At 38.8% G+C, this 24,240-nt stretch overlaps 1 protein-coding gene across 2 annotated transcripts; it reads left to right on the top strand.

The window, feature by feature from the left end:
* The first annotated feature begins 601 nt into the window (after window positions 1–601).
* On the top strand, window positions 602–24,007 carry MSMO1 (methylsterol monooxygenase 1). 2 transcript variants are annotated; one of them, XM_060012186.1, is made up of 6 exons: window positions 602–675; window positions 6,189–6,474; window positions 12,015–12,163; window positions 13,105–13,231; window positions 14,883–15,037; window positions 22,372–24,007. In XM_060012186.1, the coding sequence occupies exons 2-6, from the start codon at window positions 6,220–6,222 to the stop codon at window positions 22,565–22,567; spliced, it is 882 nt and encodes a 293-aa protein (XP_059868169.1). In that variant the 5' UTR covers window positions 602–675; window positions 6,189–6,219; the 3' UTR covers window positions 22,568–24,007. The 2 variants fall into 2 exon arrangements, with proteins under 2 accessions (XP_059868169.1, XP_059868170.1); XM_060012187.1 differs by lacking the exon at window positions 6,189–6,474 and having other exon boundaries at window positions 620–675; window positions 22,372–24,004.
* Window positions 24,008–24,240: the final 233 nt, after the last annotated feature.

Raw genomic sequence — 24,240 nt, 5'->3', positions numbered from 1 at the left:
GGTCGGAAGGCGGTCAAGCCTGGCTGCAAGTGTGAGCCCCGTGCGGGTCCGCGGCGGCGGTCACCCCGCGGGCAGGGCCAACTGCCGCGTCCAGTCTCTCCTAAACCTCCCGGACCCTCGGCTTCCCGTCCGCAAACAGGAATGGCGCTGCATTTGAAGATCCCCATCTCCCACGTAAACGTAAACGTAAACGTAAACGTGGGAGTTATCAAGTGGCGCTGGGGAAGAGAAAGAGGTGGTCTAAACTCGGGGTGCACCAGCGAAAGCTGCGACCTGTGAACCCAGCGCGGCGAAAACACTTCACAGCCCGCAGAATCGCTGCCGCCTCGACCGCTCAAGCGCCTGGGAGCGGGTCCGAGGTTGATACGCGACCCCTCACTGTCTCACCTCCGCCCCACCTACCTGGCTGTGCGCTCCCGCCCCCAGGCTCCGCGGCGCCGCTACTGGTCTGACGCCCAGCTCTCACGATCCTCACTCCATCCGCTCAGCCAATGGCCGCGGCACCAGTGCTCCATTCGCGCGAGTCACACGATGCCGGCAGCTGCGCAGACCAACCACAGCACCTGGAAGGCGGGGCGGGGGCCCTCGCAAGCCAATAACGGCGGGAGGAACCGCCTGAGCGGCTGAGCCTAGCGAAGCTCGGGAGGAGACGGCAGCAGGTACAGCGGAGCGCAGGTGAGTGGCCGGGGTGGAAGAGGGTACGGCCGCTGGCCGCGGATGGAGGCCGGGATGGAGGGCGTGGCGGCGGGTACGGGTGGAAAAGGGTGAAATCCCTCAGTCAATGTCGGAACCGGGCACGGCCCTCAGCCGTCCGGGACAGTGGTCACAGCCCAGGGTGCCAGTGTGACCAGAGTTGTACAAAAGGAGGGGGGCAAGATCAGTTTGTGTGCGCGGCGGGGCGTGCGGTTGGGAAGAGCGTCCGAGGAGGGTACTGAAGGATGAATGGGAGTTGGGCAGAGGACGTACCGGCAAGGGACGCTGTTTCGTGGGCAGAGAGGCCCAAGCGGAGGACGGTCAGAGGCCTTCTTGTAGGAATACCGAGGGTGGGGGCGAGAAGGTGAGAGAGGAGGAGAGCAGAGGCCTATGTCTTTATCAGTGGGGAGGCGCTCGCTGGAACTCTAAGGGTCTGGAGAAGGGGTGGTGAAGCCTGTCTGCTGTTTAGATGGATGCTGGCATCGTGTTCTGGAGGGAGGGTTTAAGAAAGGCACGCTTGGAGGCGCGATCCGGGCACGGCGAAGGGCAGGCACTGCTGACAGCACTCCGACAGCTAAACTTGAAGGTTACTAAGGGAATCCACAAATGACTACATTTCTTTTGTCTGAGCCTGTAGCAGGCCTCCGGTCAATCCAGTTGTGCAAGGGTGAAAAAAGGAAAAGAAAATCCACTCTTTATTTCCCTTCCCCTTTCCTCTTTAATTCCTATTTTTTGCTTCAGTTGTCAACAGTGTGTCCATTTCCCTCCCTTGAGTCTGGAGAGTAAACTCCTGAATGTTAATTAAAGCAGTTATCTCTAAATAGGGTAAGTGTGTGAAGACTTAACCCGGGCAGCAGAGATAGAGGTCTGGAACATTCTGTCCCAGATGGCTAAGTAGGTGGTGGCACCAGTTCACTGCGCGGTACAGGAGGTAGGGAGTGTGTGGGTAGGGTTGCAAGAGGCAGTGGCGGAACACGTTGGACATGTTGACGGTGACGTGCCTCTGAACTGTCTAAATTGGAGATGACCAGTAGATTTTTGGATAATCAGAACCTGGGGTTTAGGAGAGAGGCCTAGAGAGAGAGAGAGAGAGATTGTGGATATCAGCATATTCTCGCAACAGGAGCAGATTAGCTCACTCCAGATAATCTAGAATAGTTGGAAGGAGTAAAGAAAGCATCTCTGGGAAACTATTCAGCCTCAATTCTTGAGTCTTCCTTTCTCAAAAGCTGTACCACAGACTTAACTAAATCAGAAAGTGCTGTATCCTTTCTCATCTCCTGGTTGAGTCTTTGGAACTAATGTTTCCTCTATTCAAAACTATCCCCCCCCAACCCCATCGCACCCGACTTTACTCTCTTTTAATCTAGTCACCTCCCCTCCATGCTCCAGGCTTGAGTTTAGATGCCTCTTTCTCTAGGATGCCTCTTTCCCTGGGCCTCTCTGTTCTATATTTCCAACCCTTTATTGTTCTTGTCACAGATTCTGTGACAATTTGGTTACTTCTTTGTATTCCTCACTAGATTTTATGTTTTGAAGTCAGGGGTGAGGGCAGCAGGGAGCACAGTGACTACACATAGTACCACCCATTAAATCAGAGTGAATACATATGAATCCCAAGAAAGGCGGGCATTTCAAAGTGAGAAGTATCAAATCTTCCAGACTGGCCAGATAAAATAAACTCAAAAACATGTTTGTTGGATCTGGAAGCTTGGAGACTTAGTGATTTTACTTAGAGTAAATTCAGTGCATTGATTAGAATAGGAAACAGATTGTAATTGCTAGAGAATGGATGGGAAATGTGAAAATCATTTTCACATATATGTGAAATATTCCAGCCTATGTGGAATGCTCTTTCAAGGGGCTTGGGTAAACTGTGGGAATTATTCCTCTCTTACTATAATATTTATGTGCTTTATTATTTCGGATCACAGTATAGCACAATGAATGTGAGCACAGGCTCCCCCACGTAGCTTTCTTGTAATTTGGGGAAGTTACTTAATCTTTCTAAACCTCAGTTTTTCATTTGTAAAATGGGGATAATAAAAGTGCCTACCTTGAAGGTGTGGTAAGGATTAAAGTCTTTAATATAGAGAAAGCATGTAACACTCTTAGAAGTTAGTGGCCTATAGAAAGTCCTTAATAATTGTTAGCTTCTTGTAGCTGCCATGTGTCAGGTCCTATGTTAAGTACTTCACGTGCATTATTTCTTGGACTCATGAGAAGAACTATATTTATATTCCCTATTTTTTCAGCTTTTTTGAGGTACAGTTGACAAAACTGTAAGATATTTCAAGTGTATGTTGTGGTGATTTGATATACATGTATATCATGAAAAGATTCCCATCATCTAGTTACTATTGTTATTCTTTACATTCTGCAGATAATAAAACTGAGGCTTAGAGAAGTGACTTAACTTGCTCAAGGTCACACAACTAGTAACTGGTGTTGGTTTAGCATCATTAGATTTGGTAACGACCTCATGAAAAATGAGGATTGGAACAACTTTTATTTTGTAATTTGGAATATTGAAGACATTTTGGTGTGGATGGGGACCTAGATTGCAAGCACAGTGGGCCCTTGAACAACTCGGGGATTGGGGCGCCAAACCCCTGGGCTGTTGAAAATCCACACATAACTTTTGGCTCCTCCAGAACTGAACTACTGATAGCCTACTGTTGACCGAAGCCTTACCGATAACATAAACAGCTGAGAAAAGAAAACGTTAAAAAATTAGGAAGAGAAAATACATTTACAGTACTGTGCTGTATTTATTGATACCGTAAGTTTATGTCTTTTTACAAGATGAATGGTCTGTCAGTACCTACATCAACATTGTCTTATATGATACAAAACACTGTGGATGTTATGAATATTACTAACACCAGACATCAAAAATGAAAAGATAATGTGAAAAAGAAATTCATATTTATTCACATGTATCAGGATTCATGCATTGATAATGAAGAAGCAGCAATATGATTGCTTTGTGGTCACCTCGTGTAGTCGATACTATTGCTTTACAGTAGCTCAGCCTATACACTAATAAATGAATCATTATAAGGTTTTATAGCATAGTATTAGTCATATCCATAATACAGTATTGGAAACATTGTTACTTTTTTAAAAAAACACTTCACTGATAATAGGCTGGTTTGCAGTAACACATTAATTTTATATTAAATATCACTCACTTTATGCCTGTGTAAGAATAGTATTTACATATATTTTATGCATTCATGACATACCTAACTTTTTCTTAATTTTTTTGATATTTCTAGGCTATGTGGTTTATCTGTGAATTTTTTCAAATTGTTGCAAGTCTCCCCAAATTTTTCCAATATATTTATTTTAAAAAATCTGAGTCTAAGGGGACCTGCACAGTTCAAACCTGTGTTATTGAAGGGTCAGCTGTAGTTGAGTGAGTTGTGTGTGTGAGAATTAACCAGTCAGAGGCTGTATGTTGATCTCTCCCTTGAGACAGAAGTTGGTTGGTCCAAAGAAAAAGAGAAAGGGAACAGTGGCTTGGGGGAGAGGTGATGGAGGTTAGGAAAACTTTTCTCAAGAAAGGAGGACTTGAGTATGTTGGGTATTTTGGGTTTTTTTTTTGTGGTACGCGGGCCTCTCACTGTTGTGGCCTCTCCCATTGCGGAGCACAGGCTCCGGACGCGCAGGCTCAGCGGCCATGGCTCACGGGCCCAGCTGCTCTGCTGCATGTGGGATCCTCCCGGACCAGGGCGCGAACCCGTGTCCCCTGCATCGGCAGGCGGACCCTCAACCACTGCGCCACCAGGGAAGTCCTTGAGTATGTTTTTAAACTTGATGGGATGAACTCAGTGAAGAGGGAAAGATGAGAAAGAGTAAGTGATGGACAAGTTCTTGATGAGGTAGGATAAGAACACAAGACCAGACAGTCTTAGAGGAGAGGGTGAGTGAGCACAGGCTGTGGCACAATAGTCCCCATGCTGTAAGTCACTTGAGAATGAGTAGGACAGAGGAATAGGAATGCAAAGTGAATTCAGAGTCCTGAGGAAGCTGGCTAAGCTTCCCAGGATCCTCTATGATAAGAGGTCTATGGGGGAAGGGGGCATTAAATACTATTAAGAGTGTCCGAGGCTTAATATATTTGTTTTTAGAGTGGCCCATGATAATTCATAAATTAGGGACATCAGTAAACATTTTTAGGAAAGTGACATTCTTCATAAGTTTTTCTGTTTTTTGATTTGGTGACCTATTAAGCTTATTTATTAAATAAGTAAAACATGCTCATGAAAAAAATTAAAATTGTAAGAAGGTATAAAATGGAAAGTAAAATCTTTCTCCTCTTCATAAGCCCCCCAACCGTGTATACATATGCATTTTCTGTACATTTTCTATGTTCGTGTGTGTGTCTGTCATATGTACATATGCACGAAACTGCATAAAGTATATAACCTTTTCACAAAAATATAAGTGGGGTTCTTGCTATACATTCTGCAACTTGCTGTTTCACAACACTGTATCTTAGACATCTTTCTATGTAGAACGTGTAGCTCTTCCTCCTTTTATGTGGCTGTGTGTCTTTGGAAGGACCTGATAGAATTTATTTAATTCATTTCTTGTTGATGGACTTAACATTTTGTTTTACTTTTTTCTCTTTCTTTTTGCTATTATTATTTTGCTATTTTTGCAATGCTTCTTTCAGTCTTAGTGTGCTCATCTTGGTACACTTGAGTGAGAAAATTGCTGGGTCAAAAGGTATATTCATTTTGAGTTGTAATAAATACTGTGAATTTTATAGACTAATCCTCCCATCAACAATGTACAATGGTGCCTATTTCCCCAAATTGTTACTGGGTACTGGGCATTATGAAACTTAAAGATTTTGTTTTAGGATGCATTTCCTATTTGAGTCAAATTGAACTGCTTATTTGCTTAGTAAGCATTTGTATTTATTTTTCTGTGAACCTTCCGTGAATGGTCTTTGTCATTTTTCTGTTGGGTTTTTAGGCTTTTTCTAAAGCACCCATTGTAGCCCTTTGTCATAATTTTTGGAAATATTTTTCCCAGTTTGTCATTTGATCTTTGACTTTATTTATGATTGTCTTTTTATTCACCATTATAAGTATTTAATTTTTATGAAGTCATGTTTGGCAGACTTTTTCTTTATAGATTCTTTTAGTTTTAAGTGACCCAACTATTGCTCATTGAAATTACAAGTTTTTCTTGGAGACCACACTGAAAAGTCTCTAAAGATGGCTTGAAATTTCTTATCCACTATTGTTCTTTAGATCCTGCTCTTGAAAGTTAACAGGTGACTTTGAAATCATACACCACAAATGGAGGTGATGATGACATCCTGTAGACTGGGGTTTTTAATCATGTTTAGGACCTGAGCGATTGGCACTCCTATAGTAATTTAAAAATTAATCAGAAGCATTTTAAAAACTGTTTTCTTAGAATTTCATTGTTTAGCTTGCTTATTTATATATTTATTTATTTACTTATTTTTGCAGAATTATAAGGCTGTCTGCAGAGATTTGAAAAATGGCAACAAATGAAAGTATCAGCATCTTTAGTTCAGCATCCTTGGCTGTGGAATATGTAGATTCACTTTTACCTGAGAATCCTCTGCAGGAACCATTTAAAAATGCTTGGAACTATATGTTGAATAATTATACAAAGTTCCAGATTGCAACATGGGGATCACTCATAGTTCATGAGGTCCTTTATTTCTTGTTCTGTTTACCTGGATTCTTGTTTCAATTTATACCTTACATGAAAAAGTACAAAATTCAAAAGGTGAGTATGATGGACTTGCAGTGGAGTATTGTCATTAGTCTTGTTGAATATTTTTAAGGTAAATATAACTTTATAACTCAAAATAGACTAGATCAGCGCTGTCCAATAGACATACAATGAAGCCACATGTGTAATTTTCTAGTAGAATACATTAAAAAGTAGAAAGAAATAGGGAAAATAATGTTAGCAGTATATTTTATTTAATCCAATAAATCTCAACTGTTGCATTTCAGTAAGTAATCAAAATTTAAAAGTTTTAATGGGATATGTTATATTCTTATTCTTATAATAAGTCTTTGAAATCCAGTGTATATTTTACACTAATTTCAGCCCATCTCAGTTAAGACTAGCTGTATTTAAAATGTTCAATAGCCACATTTCTAGTTGCTAACATATTGGACAGCACAACCCTAGAGCATTTATTGTTAAGGTTTCAAGAATAATTTGTTAAATTGTACCTTAAGTAGATGTGATGTTTATCTAATTTGGGTTTATAAGTTTTAATTAAAAAAATTTTTTTTACTGAGATATAGTTGATATACAGTATATTAGTTTCAGATGTACAACATTGTGATTCAAAATTTTTATACATTATACTCCATTTAAAGTTATTATAAAATATTGACTATATTCTCTATGCTATACAATATATCCTTGTTACTTATCTATTGTATACATAGTAGCTTGTACTTCTTAATCCCCTACCTCTCACTCCTTCCCCCTTTCCTCTCCCTGCTGGTAACCACTAATTTGTTCTCTATATCTGTGAGTCTGTTCTGTTATATTTGTTCATTTATTTTGGGGTTTTTTCCCCACATGTAAGTGATAACATACATATTTGTCTTTCTCTGACTTATTTCACTTTGCATAATACCTTCCAGGTCCATCCGTGTTGTTGCATATGGCAAAATTTCATTCTTTTTTATGGCCAAGTAGTATTCCATTGTGTATATATGCCACATCTTCTTCATCCATTCATCTGTTAATGGACACTTAGGTTGCTTCCATATCTTGGCCATTGTAAAGAATGGTGCTATGAACGTTGTGGGTGTTTTCAGATTAGTGTTTTTATTTTTTTCAGATATATACCCAGGAGTGGAATTGCTGGATCATATGGTAGTTCTATTTTTAGTTTTTTGAGGAACCTCCATACTGTTTTCCACAGTGGCTGTACCAATTTAGATTTCACCAACTGTGTACTAAGTTTCCCTTTTCTTCACAACCTCGCCAGCATTTGTTATTTGTAGTCTTTTTGATTATAGCCATTCTGACAGGTGTGAGGTGAAATCTCATTGTGGGTTTTTTTGTTTGTTTTGTTTTTTTGCGGTACGCAGGCCTCTCACTGTTGTGGCCTCTCCCGTTGCGGAGCACAGGCTCCGGACACGCAGGCTCAGCGGCCATGGCTCACGGGCCCAGCCGCTCCACGGCATGTGGGATCTTCCCGGACTGGGGCACGAACCCGTGTCCCCTGCATCGGCAGGCAGACTCTCAACCACTGCGCCACCAGGGAAGCCCTCATTGTGGTTTTGATTTACATTTCCTTGATGATTAGTGGTGTTGAGCATCTTTTCATGTGCCTTTTGGCCATCTGTATGTCTTCTTTGGAAAAATGTCTGTTCAGTTCTTATGCCCATTTTTTAATCAGTTTTTTTTTTGATGTTGAATTGTATGAGCTGTTTGTATATTTTGGATATTAACCCCTAATCAGTCATATCATGTGCAAATATTTTCTCCCATTCAGCAGATTGTCTGTTTTGTCAAAGGTTTCCTTTGCTGTCCAGAAAAGCTTTTAAGTTTAATGAGGTCCCATTTGTTTATTTTTGCTTTTGTTTCCTTTGCTTTAGGAGGCAGATCCAAACAAATATTGTTACGATTTATGTCAGAGTATTCTGCCTATGTTTTCTTCTAGGAGGTTTATGGTGGTTACATACAAATTTTAAAATTATTTGTCCTAGTTCTGTGAAAAATGCCACTGGTGTTTTGATAGGGATTGCATTGAATCTGTAGATTGCCTTGGGTAGTGTGGTCATTTTAACAATATTGATTCTTCCAGTCCGTGAACACAGTATATCTTTACATCTATTTATGTCGTTTTCAGTGTCTTTGATCCGTGTCTCACAGTTTTCTGTTCTTTGTATTAATTTTGTATCCAGCAACTTTACCAAATTCATTGATGAGCTCCAGTAGTTTTCTGGTGGCATCTTTAGGATTTTCTCTGTATAGTGTAGTATCATGTCATCTGCAAACAGTAGCAGTTTTACTTCGTCCTTTCCAATTTGGATTCCTTTTCTTTCTTTTTCTTGTCTGATTGCTGTGGCTAGGACTTCCAATACTATGTTGAATAAAGTGGCAAAAGTGGTCATCCTTGTCTTGTTCCTATCTTAGAGGAAATGTTTTCAGCTTTTCACCATTGAGTATGTTGTTAGCTGTGGGCTTATCATCTGTGGCCTGTATTATGTTGAGATATGTTCCTTCTGTACCCACTTTATGGAGAGGTTTTATCATACATAAATTTTAATTTTAAAATTAGCTGCAAGGGAAGGTTATGGGGATTCATGAGTATTATTTTGCACTTCACTCCAGCCCTTGATATCTCAACTCTTAAATGTATGTTAATATGCTGAGACTTTGATCAAGACTGTTAAGGTTTTGTTTTTACCCTAAATATATCATGGTAATTCTGCAGCATTCATGTCATCCCCCCCAAAATGATGATGTTCCTAGCTTCTAGGTATTCACTTCAGTGTACTAAATGTTTCTTGAGAGCTTGCTATGCATGACAAAGTGTTGAGATATACGCAGTGCCTCTTCTCAGTTTTAAACATAGGGAAAATAGTGAACTCTAGTAATGTGTAGACTAATGAGTTTGACACAGTTCCCAGGAAGGAATCTGCACCACCTTGTTAGAAAAAGAAATGATTTGTTGACACTTGGTAAACCCACGATAGTTTCTAATGCTTACTGTTAACTTTTTTCAACAAGTCATGCCAAACTCAAACTCAAGGGCACACAGTCTTGGTGGAAAGCAGGCATCTTGGGAGTGTTCACCTAAGGAGACTGGTTTGTACTCATTGAGTCCATGGCGGGTGGCAGTCAGTGCACACATCCTCTCCGACCAGTCTCTTCTCTTTGTAGCCTCTCCCAGTGAGTCTCACTTCAAGCAAGTACTAACATTGATTCTCTCTGGGGATAGTGCAGAGGGTCAGCTGCCTGTGGACTCCAAGCCAAAGGAGGGAAGAACAAAGGGTAAAGGGAGAAGGAATTAAAAGGGCTGTGGCCTAAAGGAGAGTATCCTGTTACCGTAAATAAAGGGCACAACATTTCCAGAATACTTCTTATAAAAAGGCCTACTTTGAAAGGCAGAATTGAGTTTGGATGTCTAAGTTCTCATGCATGTTTGGAATTCTGGCTGCCACGGGTCACCCATTGGTTTATTTATGGGGCTGATTTGTTGTATGGCTGTCCAGGCCAAAGTATCCCTGTCTGTCTTCTGCCCTCTACAGTTGACTCACTGGTCAGAGGTGGTAACTTTTTCAGAGAGAGAAAGGCCTGTTTCATTCAAGGTTTTATGAAGACTTTAGAATAAAATGTGGCAAAAGAAAGGACGAAGTAATCTAGTTTACAACTAGTTACTGATAAACAGAGATCGAAAGCCTTCAAGTCTGTACTTAGCATGTCTTCCTTGACTTTCACAACCATTAAGGTCCCTGCTTTGAGATTTTTTGATACTAAAATTAGTTGTGAAGATAATCAGTACAAGTTTTCACAATATAAGGGGGTTTAAAAACAAGCCAAAAAATCAGTGTACACAGGTTTACACATTTTAAAGGCAGATACCCTGAAACAGTGAGGGTACAAGGAAAAAGTTGCTGGTGGAGCTAACACTGAAAACTCTGCTTTGAAACAGAATAGACAGCTAATGCACATGCTTGCTACTGGGGAGAATATTCACAGGAATGAGAGAGTAATGAAGTAGACCTTGCAGGATTTTTTTAAGTCTTACGTCTTGATAATTCTCTAGGGATTTTCCTCAAGGATTTATACACTAAAAACATTCTGTCTGAAGTCTGTGGGCCTGGTAAACAGTAAAACATGTGATTTTTTAGTTACAGTTGATTCATTTTTGTGTTAATTTCTGCAGCTACATCAGTATTAGAGTCTAGCCAGGATATCACAAGTCAGTTAAACATAGTTCTAGGGGAAAAAGAGTGCCTTTGCCGGCCCAAGCCAGAATCTTCCGTTTATTTTGTCCCCAATCACAGACTGGAAGTTTGGAGGAGCGGGGTCAGATCATGCTCAGAGTAGAAATAGACAATTATAAATTATCTCGCCTAATTTCCTCATTTTATTATTGAGCAGACTGAGATGTGAGCTTCACAGAGCCCCAGAGGTTAGAGCCAGCTCTCCAGACTGATTACCAGTTGAATGCTGTTTCTTTTTTGTCAGGGAAGGTAACTCTCCCAAAGAATTTCAAGAACAACACTGCAACCCTAGACTTTAGTTAGTCCAAGTTCCCCTAATAACTGCGTGTGTGATCCTGGGCAGGGAGGTTGACCTCTGGGCCTCTGCTGAGGTCAGTGGTTTCATCCTTGGGATATTACAGTTCAGTTAAAACACTTGCATTGGTAAGTTTCTGAATTTTTAGGTAAGGACATTTAAAACAAAGCAGTAACTATTTATTATCACCATCTTTTTGTAAAACCAAAAGCACTTTTTAACTAATTGCACCCCTTTAAATTGAATAAATTTTAGACTTTTATATATGGCTTTTTAAGCAAGTCGATAATCCTGATGAGGTTTTGTGAACGTTTCACTACAGTAATCTCACTTCCTCATTTTGACTTTAATCTGTGAACTTCATCTGTGGGCAGTAGCTCTCCGTTCTTTGGGAACCACTGGACACATTTGTTTTCTAAGTTCTTCCAGCTCAGAGAGTTTCTAATTCTGTCAATGTATAAGAACAAAAATGCACTTATTTCTGGGAATGAAAACCGCTGAATGGCTGGCAGTGTTGAGGTACCTGTGTAATAAGGCTTCCAATGCTATGTGTGCAGCTGCCTCAGCAATTGGGAGAACCCAACTGTGATCTTAGCGTAACACATTTCTTCCTCTGGCATTCCTGATAAAAGAAGTAAATGATCTGTGAGCAGCAAAGACAAGAGTTATTCGTTCTGTAGTGCTCCTTTGGTTTGTAGAGATCATTGGGACCATTATGCCTGGGTTTGTCTATTGACAATTTCTTCACCTATTTAAACTAGTGATAATATCGATAGTTGTCAAGGTTTTAGAAGTGCGTGTGTGTGTGTGTGTGTGTGTGTGTGTGTGTGTGTGTGTGTGTGTGTGTTGTGGTTCCTGGACCTTAGTTACTGTAACACAGCAATTATAATATAGAATTCACATAACATAGGATTAATTAAATAACATAAACTTAAGTCCCCATATAAACGTTAGAGAAAAAGCTAGGAATTTACTTCTAGTTTTCAGGTGAAACTCCTGATAGCAGAGGCTAATACTAAATATTTTGATTTTTTTCTCCATAGGATAAACCAGAAACGTGGGAAAATCAATGGAAATGTTTTAAAGTACTTCTCTTTAATCACTTTTGTATCCAGCTTCCTTTGATTTGTGGAACCTATTATTTTACAGAGTATTTCAATATTCCTTATGATTGGGAAACAATGCCAAGATGGTATGTAGATGAAGATTTGCTTTTTATACTCAGTCATGGTTTATCATTGAATTAAAATATCCTTAATGTTATTTTCTTTCTTCATTGGGTCAGTGTTTGTTTCTTCTAAACTTTGGAAATAAATAAAATGTAGAAAAGTAAACCGTAACAGAAACTTAAAATGTCCCCATTTTTATATGTTTCTATATTTTAGTGTAATATTTTTATTGGAAGGTGAGTTTCTTGCATCAGAAGTTTCCATAGCATCCATTATATGATTGTGTACAGATACACATGCTTATGCCAAGAAAAAATATATTGCATTTTAAGTCTAAAATGAAAGAAAAAATGAGAGAATAGTTTGTGAAGTTTATAAAAATTATGTCCATACAGACAGAAACATATATTATCTGAGCATAAATATTTGTGTTCAAATACTATTTGTATTCAACTGTCTGTTCTGACTTAACCTGAATACAGATGTACAGTATATAGATATGTGCTTTTCCTATTACTGTATATTCAACATATAAAAGAATTTCTGTGTATGTGTTCATATGTATATAAAATATATTTTGCCCATTGCACTTATATGCTTCTCTTTGTCAGGAAAAAAACGATGATTTTACTCTTATTAATCTTAATTCAAGTCCTTTATCAATGTTACTCTTTTCCTAGAAATTTTGAGTTTTGTTTCTTAACTCTGACTTTATACCTGTGACTTTTTTTTAAGCGAATTAGAATTGGTATAGTGGTCAGCTTCTTTAACCCTTCTTCAGGTGGTATCATATAGGTAGCTTGCATCTATATGTATTGTTTTGAGAATTTGTTGATCAATAAAACCAGTTAGGTCAAGCTGGTATTTGCTTTTATGCAGTGTCTCCAGCAGTGATCCCAGGTAAAAGTCTAGATTGTTTAAGTAAAAGTTATTTAATCCTCATTACAGTATTTTCATCTTAAAGGTACATGCTTTTGGCAAGATGCCTTGGCTGTGCAGTGATTGAGGATACCTGGCACTATTTCCTGCATAGGCTCTTACACCACAAAAGAATATATAAGCATATTCATAAAATTCATCATGAGTTTCAGGTATGTTAGAACTATATTTAATCCATTTTTTTCTATTAGAGGCAAAAATGTCATTTAAAAAAAAGTCTCCTGGACTTTAAAAAAAATTGTCAGTGATGTTTTTATTTCTTTTTCCTTTGGCATGATTGTTAAGAATATAATACACACACACCTAAACACAAAGGGAGTTCTACAGATTTTCTTTAATATCTTAATTTCATGGTAAATTGAGACCTGAAAGAAAAATGTTACGTGAAATCGTTCATTTTTGTCTTTGGGTCCAGAGCACTATCCTCACACAGTTGGGTCCCTGGCAGTTTGATAGAGGCCTCTAGTGCTGTTAAGGTCATTTAAGTGGGAACCCAAAACAACAAACCTTGAATCGTTAAATTCCTAAAACAATTTCCAAGTTAGTTTTAACACATTTCCACATAATTGCTAACTCCTTCCCACAAAACAGTGATTTTTATCAGAACTGCTTTGATGTTAGCTTTGTTGAATTTGTTATTTTGGTATGTTCTGCATTGATCCTAATTACATGATATGATAAACCAAACATCCCTTTCTTGGCAGAACAAATTCAGGTGCATAAACCAAAATTAGAATTCAAGTCAATTGTTTAATGCCTTTATCTCACACCATCAAAGACAGCTATTAAAATAGATTGTTTTAAGGACATCCCTAGACCTTTTAATGTTTGGTAAGAACAAAAAAAAATTTTATTGAGAATTACTGTTAATGTTTATATATGTATGACTAGATATATAGTTGATCCTCAGTATCCATGGGTTCTGAATTCATGAATTCAACCAACCGAGGATTGAAAATATTTGGGAAAAAAATTCCAGAAAGTTCCAAAAGGCAAAACTTGAATTTGCCTCGAGTGGACAACTATTTACATAACGTTTAAATTGTATTTACAACAATTACACAGCATTTACATTGTATTAGATATTACAAATAATCTATAGATGATTTAAAGTATATGGGAGGATGTTCATAGGTTATATGCAAATACTGCTCCATTTTATATAAGGGACTTGAGCATCCTTGGAGTTTGGTATCCATGGGGGTCCTGGAACCAATCCCCCTGGGATACCTAGGGATGACTAGGTATATGTTATGATATATCATAACATATAGAAGAGATATAATTTTATAAAACGATATACATAAATAAATTAGAATATATATATTAGGGTTCTCCAAAGAAACAAAATCAATAGGAGACACACACACACACATACACACACACACAGATTTATTTTAAGGAACTGGTTCATGCACTTGTGGGGGCTGGTGAATCAAATCTGTAGGGCAGCTCACAGGTTGGAAACGCAGGTGAGAGTTGATGTTGCAGGCCTGGATCTCAATTCCTTAGGGCAGCAGGCTGGAAACCAGGCAGGGTTTCTGTATTGTAGTCTTGAGAATTCCATCTTTCTTGGGAAGCATCAGTCTTTGCTTTTAAGGCCTTCATCTGATTGGATGAAGCTCACCTGGGTTATGGAGGGTCCTCTTCTTTACTCATGGTCTACTGACTTAACTGTTAATCACATCTAAAAAAGACCTTCACACCAGCATCTAGACTGGTGTTTGACCAAGCAGCTGGGCACCGTGGCCTAGATAAGTTGACACATAAAATTAACCATCACTGAATTCTTACTTATTTTAGGCTCCATTTGGAATGGAAGCTGAATATGCACATCCTCTGGAAACCTTAATTCTTGGAACTGGATTTTTCATTGGAATCATGCTTTTATGTGATCATGTTATTCTTCTTTGGGCCTGGGTAACCATTCGTTTGATAGAAACTGTTGATGTCCATAGGTAAGCTATGGTTTCTATTCAGGTAAAAGTATCATAAAATATCCTTTTTTCATGGTCATAGATTATCTTTATTTCTCTTTTTTTTTAATTGAAATGTAACTGACATGTAACATTGTGCTTTAGGTGTGCAACATAATGGTTGATATATGTATATATTGCAAAATGCTCACCACACTGTTCATCTCTACACAGAGTTACAAATTCGAGAACTCTTAAGATCTACTCTCTTAGCAACTTTCAGATTCACAGGATTGTTGATTTCAGCCTCCATGCTGTACATTACATGTCCAAGACTTATTCATCTTATAACTGGAAGTTCATACCTTTTGACCACCTTCACCCATTTCATGCACCGTAATCATTGTCATAGGTTATCTTTTTTCCTAAGTAGAGTAATAGGAGAAGTTAACCTTGTTAATGTTACTATTTTTAATAAACAGGAGAACATAATTGGATAAAAGTTCAAATCATAATTTTTGGGTTTTTTTACATTCCTATCTATGGCTGTAGTCATTTTTATGGTGAGAGTATATTCATGTATCATTTGAGAAAATGAAATAAAATTCTGATAAGTGCTGCAGAACTGCCCTCCAAAAGGGCCCCTCTCTACACGCCCAGCAGGAACCTGTAAGAATGCTTTCCCTGCACCCAACACCCTTTGCAAACTGAACATTACAGTCTTGTTAATCTTGGTCAGTAGGAGGGCAGAGAGCCTTCAGGGTTATGCACTGCATTCCCCAGGGGCTGGTGAGGCTGCATGGCTGTCTTTGTTCTGGGTTTTTTCTTTTTTATTCCCAGTCTCCCGATTCATCCCACCACCACCACCTCACCCCGCCGGCTTAGTGTCTACGTTTGTTCTCTACATCTGTGTCTCTATTTCTGCCTTGCAAACCTGGTTCATCTGTACCATTTTTCTAGATTCCACATACATGCGTTAATATACGATGTTTGTTTTTCTCTTTCTGACTTACTTCACTCTGTATAACAGTCTCTAAGTCCATCCACGTATCTGCAAAGGATCCAATTTCATTCCTTTTATGGCTGAGTAATATTTCATTGTATATATGTACCACATCTTCTCTATCCATTCCTCTGTCGATGAACATTTAGGTTGTTTCCATGACCTGGCTATTGTAAACAGTGCTGCACTGAACATTGGGGTGCATGTGTCTTTTTGGATTATGGTTTTCTCTGGGTATATGCCCAGTAGTGGGATTGCTGGGTCATATGGTAATTCTATTTTTAGTTTCTTAAGGAACCTCCATACTGTTCTCCTTAGTGGCTATATCAGTTTACATTCCCACCAACAGTGCAAGAGGGTTACCTTTTTTCCACACCCTCTCCAGCATTTGTTGTTTGTAGATTTTCTGATGATGCCCATTCTAACTGGTGTGAGGTGATACCTCATTGTAGTTTTGATTTGCATTTCTCTAATAATTAATGATGTTGAGCAGCTTTTCATGTGCTTCTTGGCCATCTGTATGTCTTCTTTGGAGAAATGTCTATTTAGGTCTTCTGCCCATTTTTGGATTGGGTTGTTTGTTTTTTTAATAGTGAGCTGCATGAGCTGTTTATATATTTTGGAGATTAATCCTTTGTCTGTTGATTTGTTTGCAAATATTTTCTCCCATTCTGAGGGTTGTCTTTTCATCTTGTTTATAGTTTCCTTGGCTGTGCAAAAGCTTTTAAGTTTCATTAGGCCCCATTTGTTTATTTTTTTAAATTTTCCATTACTCTAGGAGGTGGATCAAAGAAGATTGTGCTGTGATTTATGTCAAAGAGTGTTCTTCCTATGTTTTCCTCTAAGAGTTTTATAGTGTCCTGTCTTAACATTAGGTCTTTAATCCATATTGAGTTTATTTTTGTGTATTGTTGTTGGGGAGTGTTCTAATTTCATTCTTTTACATGTAGCTGTCCAGTTTTCCCAGCACCACTTACTGAAGAGACTGTCTTTTCTCCATTGTATATCCTTGCCTCCTTTGTCATAGATTAGTTGAACATAGGTGTGTGAGTTTATCTCTGGGCTTTCTATCCTGTTCCATTAACCTATATCTCTGTTTTTGTGCCAGTACCATACTGTCTTGATTACTGTAGCTTTGTAGTATGGACTGAAGTCAGGGAGTCTGATTCCTCCAGCTCCGTTTATTTCCCTCAAGACTGCTTTGACTATTTGGGGTCTTTTGCGTCTCCATACAAATTTTAAGATTTTTTGTTCTACTTCCTTAAAAAATGCCATTGGTAATTTGATAGGGATTGCTTTGAATCTGTAGATTGCTTTGAGTAGTATAGTCATTTTAACAATATTGATTCTTCCAATCCAAGAACATGGTGTATCTCTCCATCTGTTTGTGTCATCATTGATTTCTTTCATCAGTGTCTTATAGTTGTCTGAGTACAGGTCTTTTACCTCCTTAGGTAGGTTTATTCCTAGGTATTTTATCCTTTTTGGTGCAATGGTGAATGGGAGATTGTTTCCTTAATTTCTCTTTCTGATCTTTCATTGTTAGTGTATAGGAATGTAAGAGATTTCTGTGCATTAATTTTGTATCCTGGGACTTTACCAAATTCATTGGTTAACTCTAGTAGTTTTCTGGTGGCATCTTTAGGATTATCTGTGTATAGTATCATGTCATCTGCAAACAGTGACAGTTTTACTTCTATTTTGCAATTTGTATTCCTTTTATTTCTTTTTCTTCTCTGATTGCCATAGCTAGGACTTCCAAAGTTATGTTGAATAATAGTGGTGAGAGTGGACATCCTTGTGTTGTTCCTGATCTTAGAGGAAATGCTTTCAGTTTTTCACCATTGAGAATGGTGTTTGCTGTGGGTTTGTCGTATATGGCCTTTATTATGTTGAGGTAGGTTCCCTCTGTGCCCACTTTCTTGAGAGTTTTTATCATAAATGGGTGTTGAATTTTGTCAAAAGCTTTTTCTGCATCTCTTGAGATGATCATATGGTATTTATTCTTCAATTTGTTAATATGGTGTATCACATTGATTGATTTGTGTATATTGAAGAATCCTTGCATCCCTGGGCTAAATCCTTTTAGCCCAGGATAAAAGGATTTTATCCTTTGATCTGTCCATTGGTGTAAATGAGGTGTTAAAGTCCCCCACTATCATTGCGTTACTGTCGATTTCCTCTATTATAGCTGTTAGTATTTGCCTTATGTATTGAGGTGCTTCTATGTGGGATGCTTATATATTTATAATTGTTATATCTTCTTCTTGGATTGATCCCTTGATATTGTGTAGTGTCCTTCCTTGTCTCTCATAACATTCTTTATTTTAAAGTCTACTTTATCTGATATGAGTATTGCTACTCCAGCTTTCTTATGATTTCCATTTGCATGGAATATCTTTTTCTGTCCCCTCACTTTCAGTCTGTATGTGTCCCTAGGTCTGAAGTGGATGTCTTGTAGACAGCATATATACGGGTTTTGTTTTTGTATCCATTCAGGGAGCCTGTGTCTTTTGGTTGGAGCTTTTAATCCATTCACATTTAAGGTAATTCTTGATATTTATGTTCCTATTACCATTTTCTTAATTGTTTGGGCATTGTTTTTGTAGGTCCTTTTCTTCTCTTGTGTTTCCCACTTAGAGAAGTTCCTTTAGTGTTTCCTGTAGAGCTGGTTTGGTGGTGCTGAATTCTCTTAGCTTTTGCTTATCTGTAAAGCTTTTGATTTCTCTGTTGAATCTGAACAAGATCCTTGCCAGGTAGGGTAACCTTGGATGTAGGTTCTTCCCCTTCATCATTTTAACTATATCATGCCACTCCCTTCTGGCTTGTAGAGTTTCTGCAGAGAAATCAGCTGTTAACCTTATGGGGTGACCTTGTATGTTATTTGTCGTTTTTCCCTTGTTGCTTTTTTTTTTTTTTTTTTTAATGTTGAGTCTTCTTTTAATTAATTTATTTTTATTTTTGGCTTGTTGGGTCTATGTTTCGGTGCGAGGGCTTTCTCTAGTTATGGCAAGCGGGGGCCACTCTTCATCGCAGTGCACGGGCCTCTCACTGTCGTGGCCTCTCTTGTGGAGCGCAGGCTCAGTAGTTGTGGCTCATGGGCCTAGTTGCTCCGCGGCATGTGGGATCTTCCCAGACCAGGGCTCGAACCCATGCCCCCTGCATTAGCAGGCAGATAATCAACCACTGCGCCACCAGGGAAGCCCTCCCTTGTTGCCTTTTTTTTTTTTTTTTTTTTTTCGGTACATGGGCCTCTCACTGCTGTGGCCTCTCCCGTTGTGGAGCACAGGCTCCGGACGCACAGGCTCAGCGGCCATGGCTCACGGGCCCAGCCACTCTGCGGCATGTGGGATCTTCCCGGACTGGGTCACGAACCCATGTCCCCTGCATCGGCAGGCGGACTCTCAACCACTGCGCCACCAGGGAAGCCCCCTTCTTGCTTTTAATAATTTTTCTTTGTCTTTAATTTTTGTCAATTTGATTACTATGTGTCTTGGCATGTTTCTCCTTGGGTTTATCCTGCCTGGGGCTCTCTGCGCTTCCTGGACTTGGGTGGCTCTTTCCTTTCCCATGTTAGGGAAGTTTTCGACTGTAATCTCTTCAGATATCTTCTTGGGTCCTTTCTCTCTTCTCCTTCTGGGACCCCTATAATTCAAATGTTTGTGCATTTAAGGTTGTCCCAGAGGTCTCTTAGGCTGTCTTCATTTCTTTCTGGTCTTTATTCTGTTTCGTGGCAGTGAATTCCACCATTCTACCTTCCAGATCACTTATCCATTCTTCTGCCTCAGTTATTCTGCTGTTTATTCCTTCTAGTGTATTTTTCATTTCAGTTATTGTATTATTCATCTCTGTTTGTTTGTTCTTTTATTCTTCTAGGTCTTTGTTAAACATTTCTTGTCTCTTCTTGATCTTTGCCTCCATTCTTTTTCCGAGGTCCTGGATCATCTTCACTATCATTATTCTTAATTCTTTTTCTGGAAGGTTGCCTATCTCCACTTCATTTAGTTGTTTTTCTGGGGTTTTATCTTGTTCCCTTCATCTGGTACATAGTCCTCTGCCTTTTCATTTTGTCTGTCTTTCTGTGAATGTGGTTTTCATCCCACAGGCTGCAGGATTGTAGTTCTTCTTGCTTCTGCTGTCTGCCCTCTGGTGGATGAGGCTGTCTAAGAGGCTTGTGCAAGCTTCCTGATGGGAGGGACTGGTGGTGGGTAGAGGTGGGTGTTGCTCTGTGGGCAGAGCTCACTAAAACTTTAATCCATTTGTCTGTTGAAGGGTGGGGCCGAGTTCCCTGCCTGTTGGTTGTTTGGCCTGAGGCAGCACTGGAGCCTAGAGGCTCTTTGGTGGGGCTAATGGCAGACTCTGGGAGGGCTCACACCAAGGAGTGCTTCCCAGAACTTCTGCTGCCAATGTCATTGTCCCCACAGTGAGCCACAGCCACCCTCCGCCTCTGCAGGAGACCCTCTAACACTAGCAGGTACATCTAGTTCAGTCTCCTATGGGGTCAGTGCTCCTTCCCCTGGGTCCTGATGCACACACTACTTTGTGTGTGTCTTCCACGAGTCGAGTCTCTGTTTCCCACAGTCCAATTGAAGTCCCACAGTCAAATCTTGCTAGCCTTCAAAGTCTGAATCTGGGACTTCCTCCTCCCATTGCTGGACCCCCAGGTTGGGAAGCCTGATGTGGGGCTCAGAACCTTCACTCCAGTGGGTGGACTTCTGTGGTATAAGTGTTCTCTAGTTTGTGAGTCACCCACCCAGCGGTTATGGGTTTTGATTTTATTGTGATTGTGCCCCTCCTACCATCTCATTACAGCTTCTCCTTTGTCTTTGGATGTGGGGTATCTTGTTTGGTGAGTTCCAGTGTCTTCCTGTCGATGATTGTTCAGCAGTTAGTTGTGATTCCAGTGCTCTCACAAGAGGGAGTGAGAGCATGTCTTTCTGCTCAACCTGTCTTTGTGCTTGTTGACCAACAGTAATTTTTTCTTTGAATTACCATTTTATATCATTTGCCAGTTTTTCTGTTAAGGCTATACGTTTTATAACCTATTGGTTCATGTGTAAGCTTTGTTTGTTACCTATGTTGTAAATATTTTCTCTCCATCTGTCATTTGAATTTTAACTCTTGATGGTTCTTTTGCAGTTGTGAAGTTTTAAATTTTTATGTAGTAAAATCTGTCAGTTTTTTTTTTTACATCTTTATTGGAGTATAATTGCTTTACAATGGTGTGTTAGTTTCTGCTTTATAACAAAGTGAATCAGTTATACATATACGTATGTTCCCATATCTCTTCCCTCTTGCGTTTTGGATTTCATGCCTTGCAGAGTCTTCCTGAAACATTGTTCAAATGAAAATATTCTTGTTGTTTTCTTAAAAATTTGGTTAAATACTGTAATTCAGGAGCAGCAATTACTTTATCCTTCTGTAATGAACCTAAACCTAACTCTTACTTGAAAAAAATATTGAAACATCCACCGAATGGATTCACTGAATAAAACATTTGTGTACTCCACTGCCCAGCACTGATGAAAACTGCTTGTGATATGTTCATATTTCACATGCTTCCTTTCTGTTGATTGGAAGGCATTTTTTGGTAAATTATTTCTATTAAATGCCTTTTCAAATTCCTAATATCCTAATTTTTCATCATTTAAAAATGATTATATATTTATTGCATTTTTATTTGGGAATTTTCATCTGTGAAAGCAGAATATGAAATTCTAGGAATTGTTTCTGAGTCACTAAAGTAGCAAAATTAATGCTTCTAGTCTTAGGCAGAAAAGTGGTAGATGGTGTTTCCTTCAATCTTTCCTTCCATCGCTCTTTTCTCCTTCCTTCCCCCTTCATACTCCTTAAGGATGGGAAGGATTGGGGTGATTCAGACTGGTATAATTGTAGATATCAGATTTTAGACTTGTAGTTAGAAATAAAGGTGGGTACTCTAGAAGAAGTTGCAAAACAGTAATCCTCAGGTTTAACCTTTGTAATGCTTGGTACTAATTTTATATAAATTTAACTAAAAAAAATATGTAGTATTATGGGTGTTACAAACTATGGTGAGAAAGTCCTCTAAAACAGAAAAAAAAAAAGTCATGAAAATCTATGTCTAAAGATTCATTACTATAACCCCTCTTTCATCCCCTGATGTGTAATATTAATGTCTATTAATTGTTGAAGGTGTTTTTAAATTTCTTAAAGTGGTTTCTAGAATATGCACCATTTGCTGTGAGTTTTTGTCTTTTGTAAACATGTCAGAAATAAGTGACTTAGGTAAAGTGGAATGTTATTTGAATAGTTAACAAGCATATTACTATCAATGAAAATGTCGATTAAGGTGTATTTACTTTCTTAATACTCCTTATCATTTTTATTTCAGTGGTTATGACATTCCTCTCAACCCTTTAAATCTCATTCCTTTCTATGCTGGTTCTCGGCATCACGATTTCCACCACATGAACTTCATTGGAAACTATGCTTCGACATTTACATGGTGGGATAGACTTTTTGGAACAGACTCTCAATTTATTGCCTACATTGAGAAAACGAAGAAGGTTGAGAAAAAGACTGAATAAGCATCTCACATAAACCTTCCTGCAGATACACATTTCCTGAATTGAAGCTAGTAGCTAACATTGCTTCTGGGGAGTGGAAATAAACATGTGTCTTGGTTGCTAAGTGATAAAAAGAACATTAACAACTTTTAATTATCTTCCTAGTGGGAACTTTTATATGTTTAAGTACAGTTTCCCTGAGGAACCTTTAAAGGCCATGTTGCTAACTTTACAAAAAGGATTTAAGTAATGGAAGGAATATTAATGTATGTCTTTTTCCCAAGTTGTACCATAGGCCTGAAGCTGAAATTGGTCTTCAAACCTTTTAAATATATAGTGACCATTTCAAGAACTCTTAGTAGTACTGAACTTTAAATACTATTTTGGAATTTGCTTAAAGATCAGATGCCATGGGTTGAACCACACCAATCTGTATAGTGTGAGTGAGTGCTAACTCTGAAATAGCCAGCACCGGGAATTTCTGCTCGTATCTGGAGCTGACCAGTTTGGGGTGATTCTCTTTCTGAGAAGTCCTTTTTGACTGTAATGTACTACTCTTATCTATAAATTAAGGCATTTCTGAAAGACTATTTTAGTCTAAAGGTTTTCGGGTTACTTGAATTTTTTAAACATTGAGCTTTATTTCTGCTATTTACCCTTTCTTTTTTGTATATCAAGTTTTCATTATACTTAAAGCTGTATCTTGAAACTTTGTGTACTGACTTGCTGTATTTGCACTTGGAGCTATTGAAATAAATGTGATTTTGTTTGATTATTTGGTTTCCAATTTTGAACATCATTTGTCACCTTTTATTCTTATCAGGAAATGTATAGAAATCACTAAATTATTAAATTTTGTCATAAAAGGAATAGTTTTTATCTTTTTAAGTGCTTCATTTGCTAAACTTTTGGCAGTCTCAACATGTATTTATCAGGCTACCTATTGTGGGAAATTCTATTGACCTAATAAAATGGAGGATATCGAAGCAGGTCTTTTCTCCACTTAGAAAATGTAAAGAAGAATGGAGCTAAACTTATTAGGGCTGGTTTAATTTCAAGTATCTAGAGTCTGATTTAAAGCAAGAGGTGATAATTCTAACTTTGTATACGGTAGTACCAAATTATAATTTTTAAAAAATATGGAGCCATCTTCTGGTAAGTTTCTTTTTTCTTTTTTTTTTTTTGTTTGTTTTGTTTTTGGTTTTTTTTTTTGCTGTACGCGGGCCTCTCACTGTTGTGGCCTCTCCCGTTGCGGAACACAGGCTCTGGACGCGCAGGCCCAGCAGCCATGGCCCACGGGCCCAGCCGCTCTGCGGCATGTGGGATCCTCCCGGACCGGGGCACAAACCCGTGTCCCCTGCATCGGCAGGCGGACTCTCAACCACTGCGCCACCAGGGAAGCCCTCTTTTTTTTTTTTTTTTTTTAACACTTATACAGTAAAGAGGTTCAAATAAGAGTTGAGAAAGTTACAGCTGAGACTCTTGCTAGACCATGTTTTCTAACTAGTACCTGGTTCTATGGCCTTTTTCATTCTCCTTTTCCAACCCTTACTGCTGTGTGTGTGTGTTTGTGTGTGTGTGTGTGTGTGTGTGTGTGTGTGTGTGTGTGTGTGTGTCTATTTAATCAATCTCTTAAATCTCAAACAGCAAGTTGCGGGCTGTACCTAAAACTGTGCTGTTTAGTTGTAAGGTAT

This window comes from Delphinus delphis, chromosome 5 (genome assembly GCF_949987515.2).
Source record: "Delphinus delphis chromosome 5, mDelDel1.2, whole genome shotgun sequence".
In the NCBI taxonomy this organism is placed as follows: Eukaryota; Metazoa; Chordata; class Mammalia; order Artiodactyla; family Delphinidae; genus Delphinus; species Delphinus delphis.
This window is presented reverse-complemented; position numbering and strand designations above follow the sequence as displayed.

Coding starts and splice junctions, on each gene's coding strand:
- MSMO1 (XM_060012186.1), top strand. CDS start 6,220: ATGGCAACAAATGAAAGTATCAGCATCTTTAGTTCAGCATCCTTGGCT. Junction 6,475..12,014: donor AAAAGTACAAAATTCAAAAG/GTGAGTATGATG, acceptor TTTTCTCCATAG/GATAAACCAGAAACGTGGGA. Junction 12,164..13,104: donor TGGGAAACAATGCCAAGATG/GTATGTAGATGA, acceptor TTCATCTTAAAG/GTACATGCTTTTGGCAAGAT.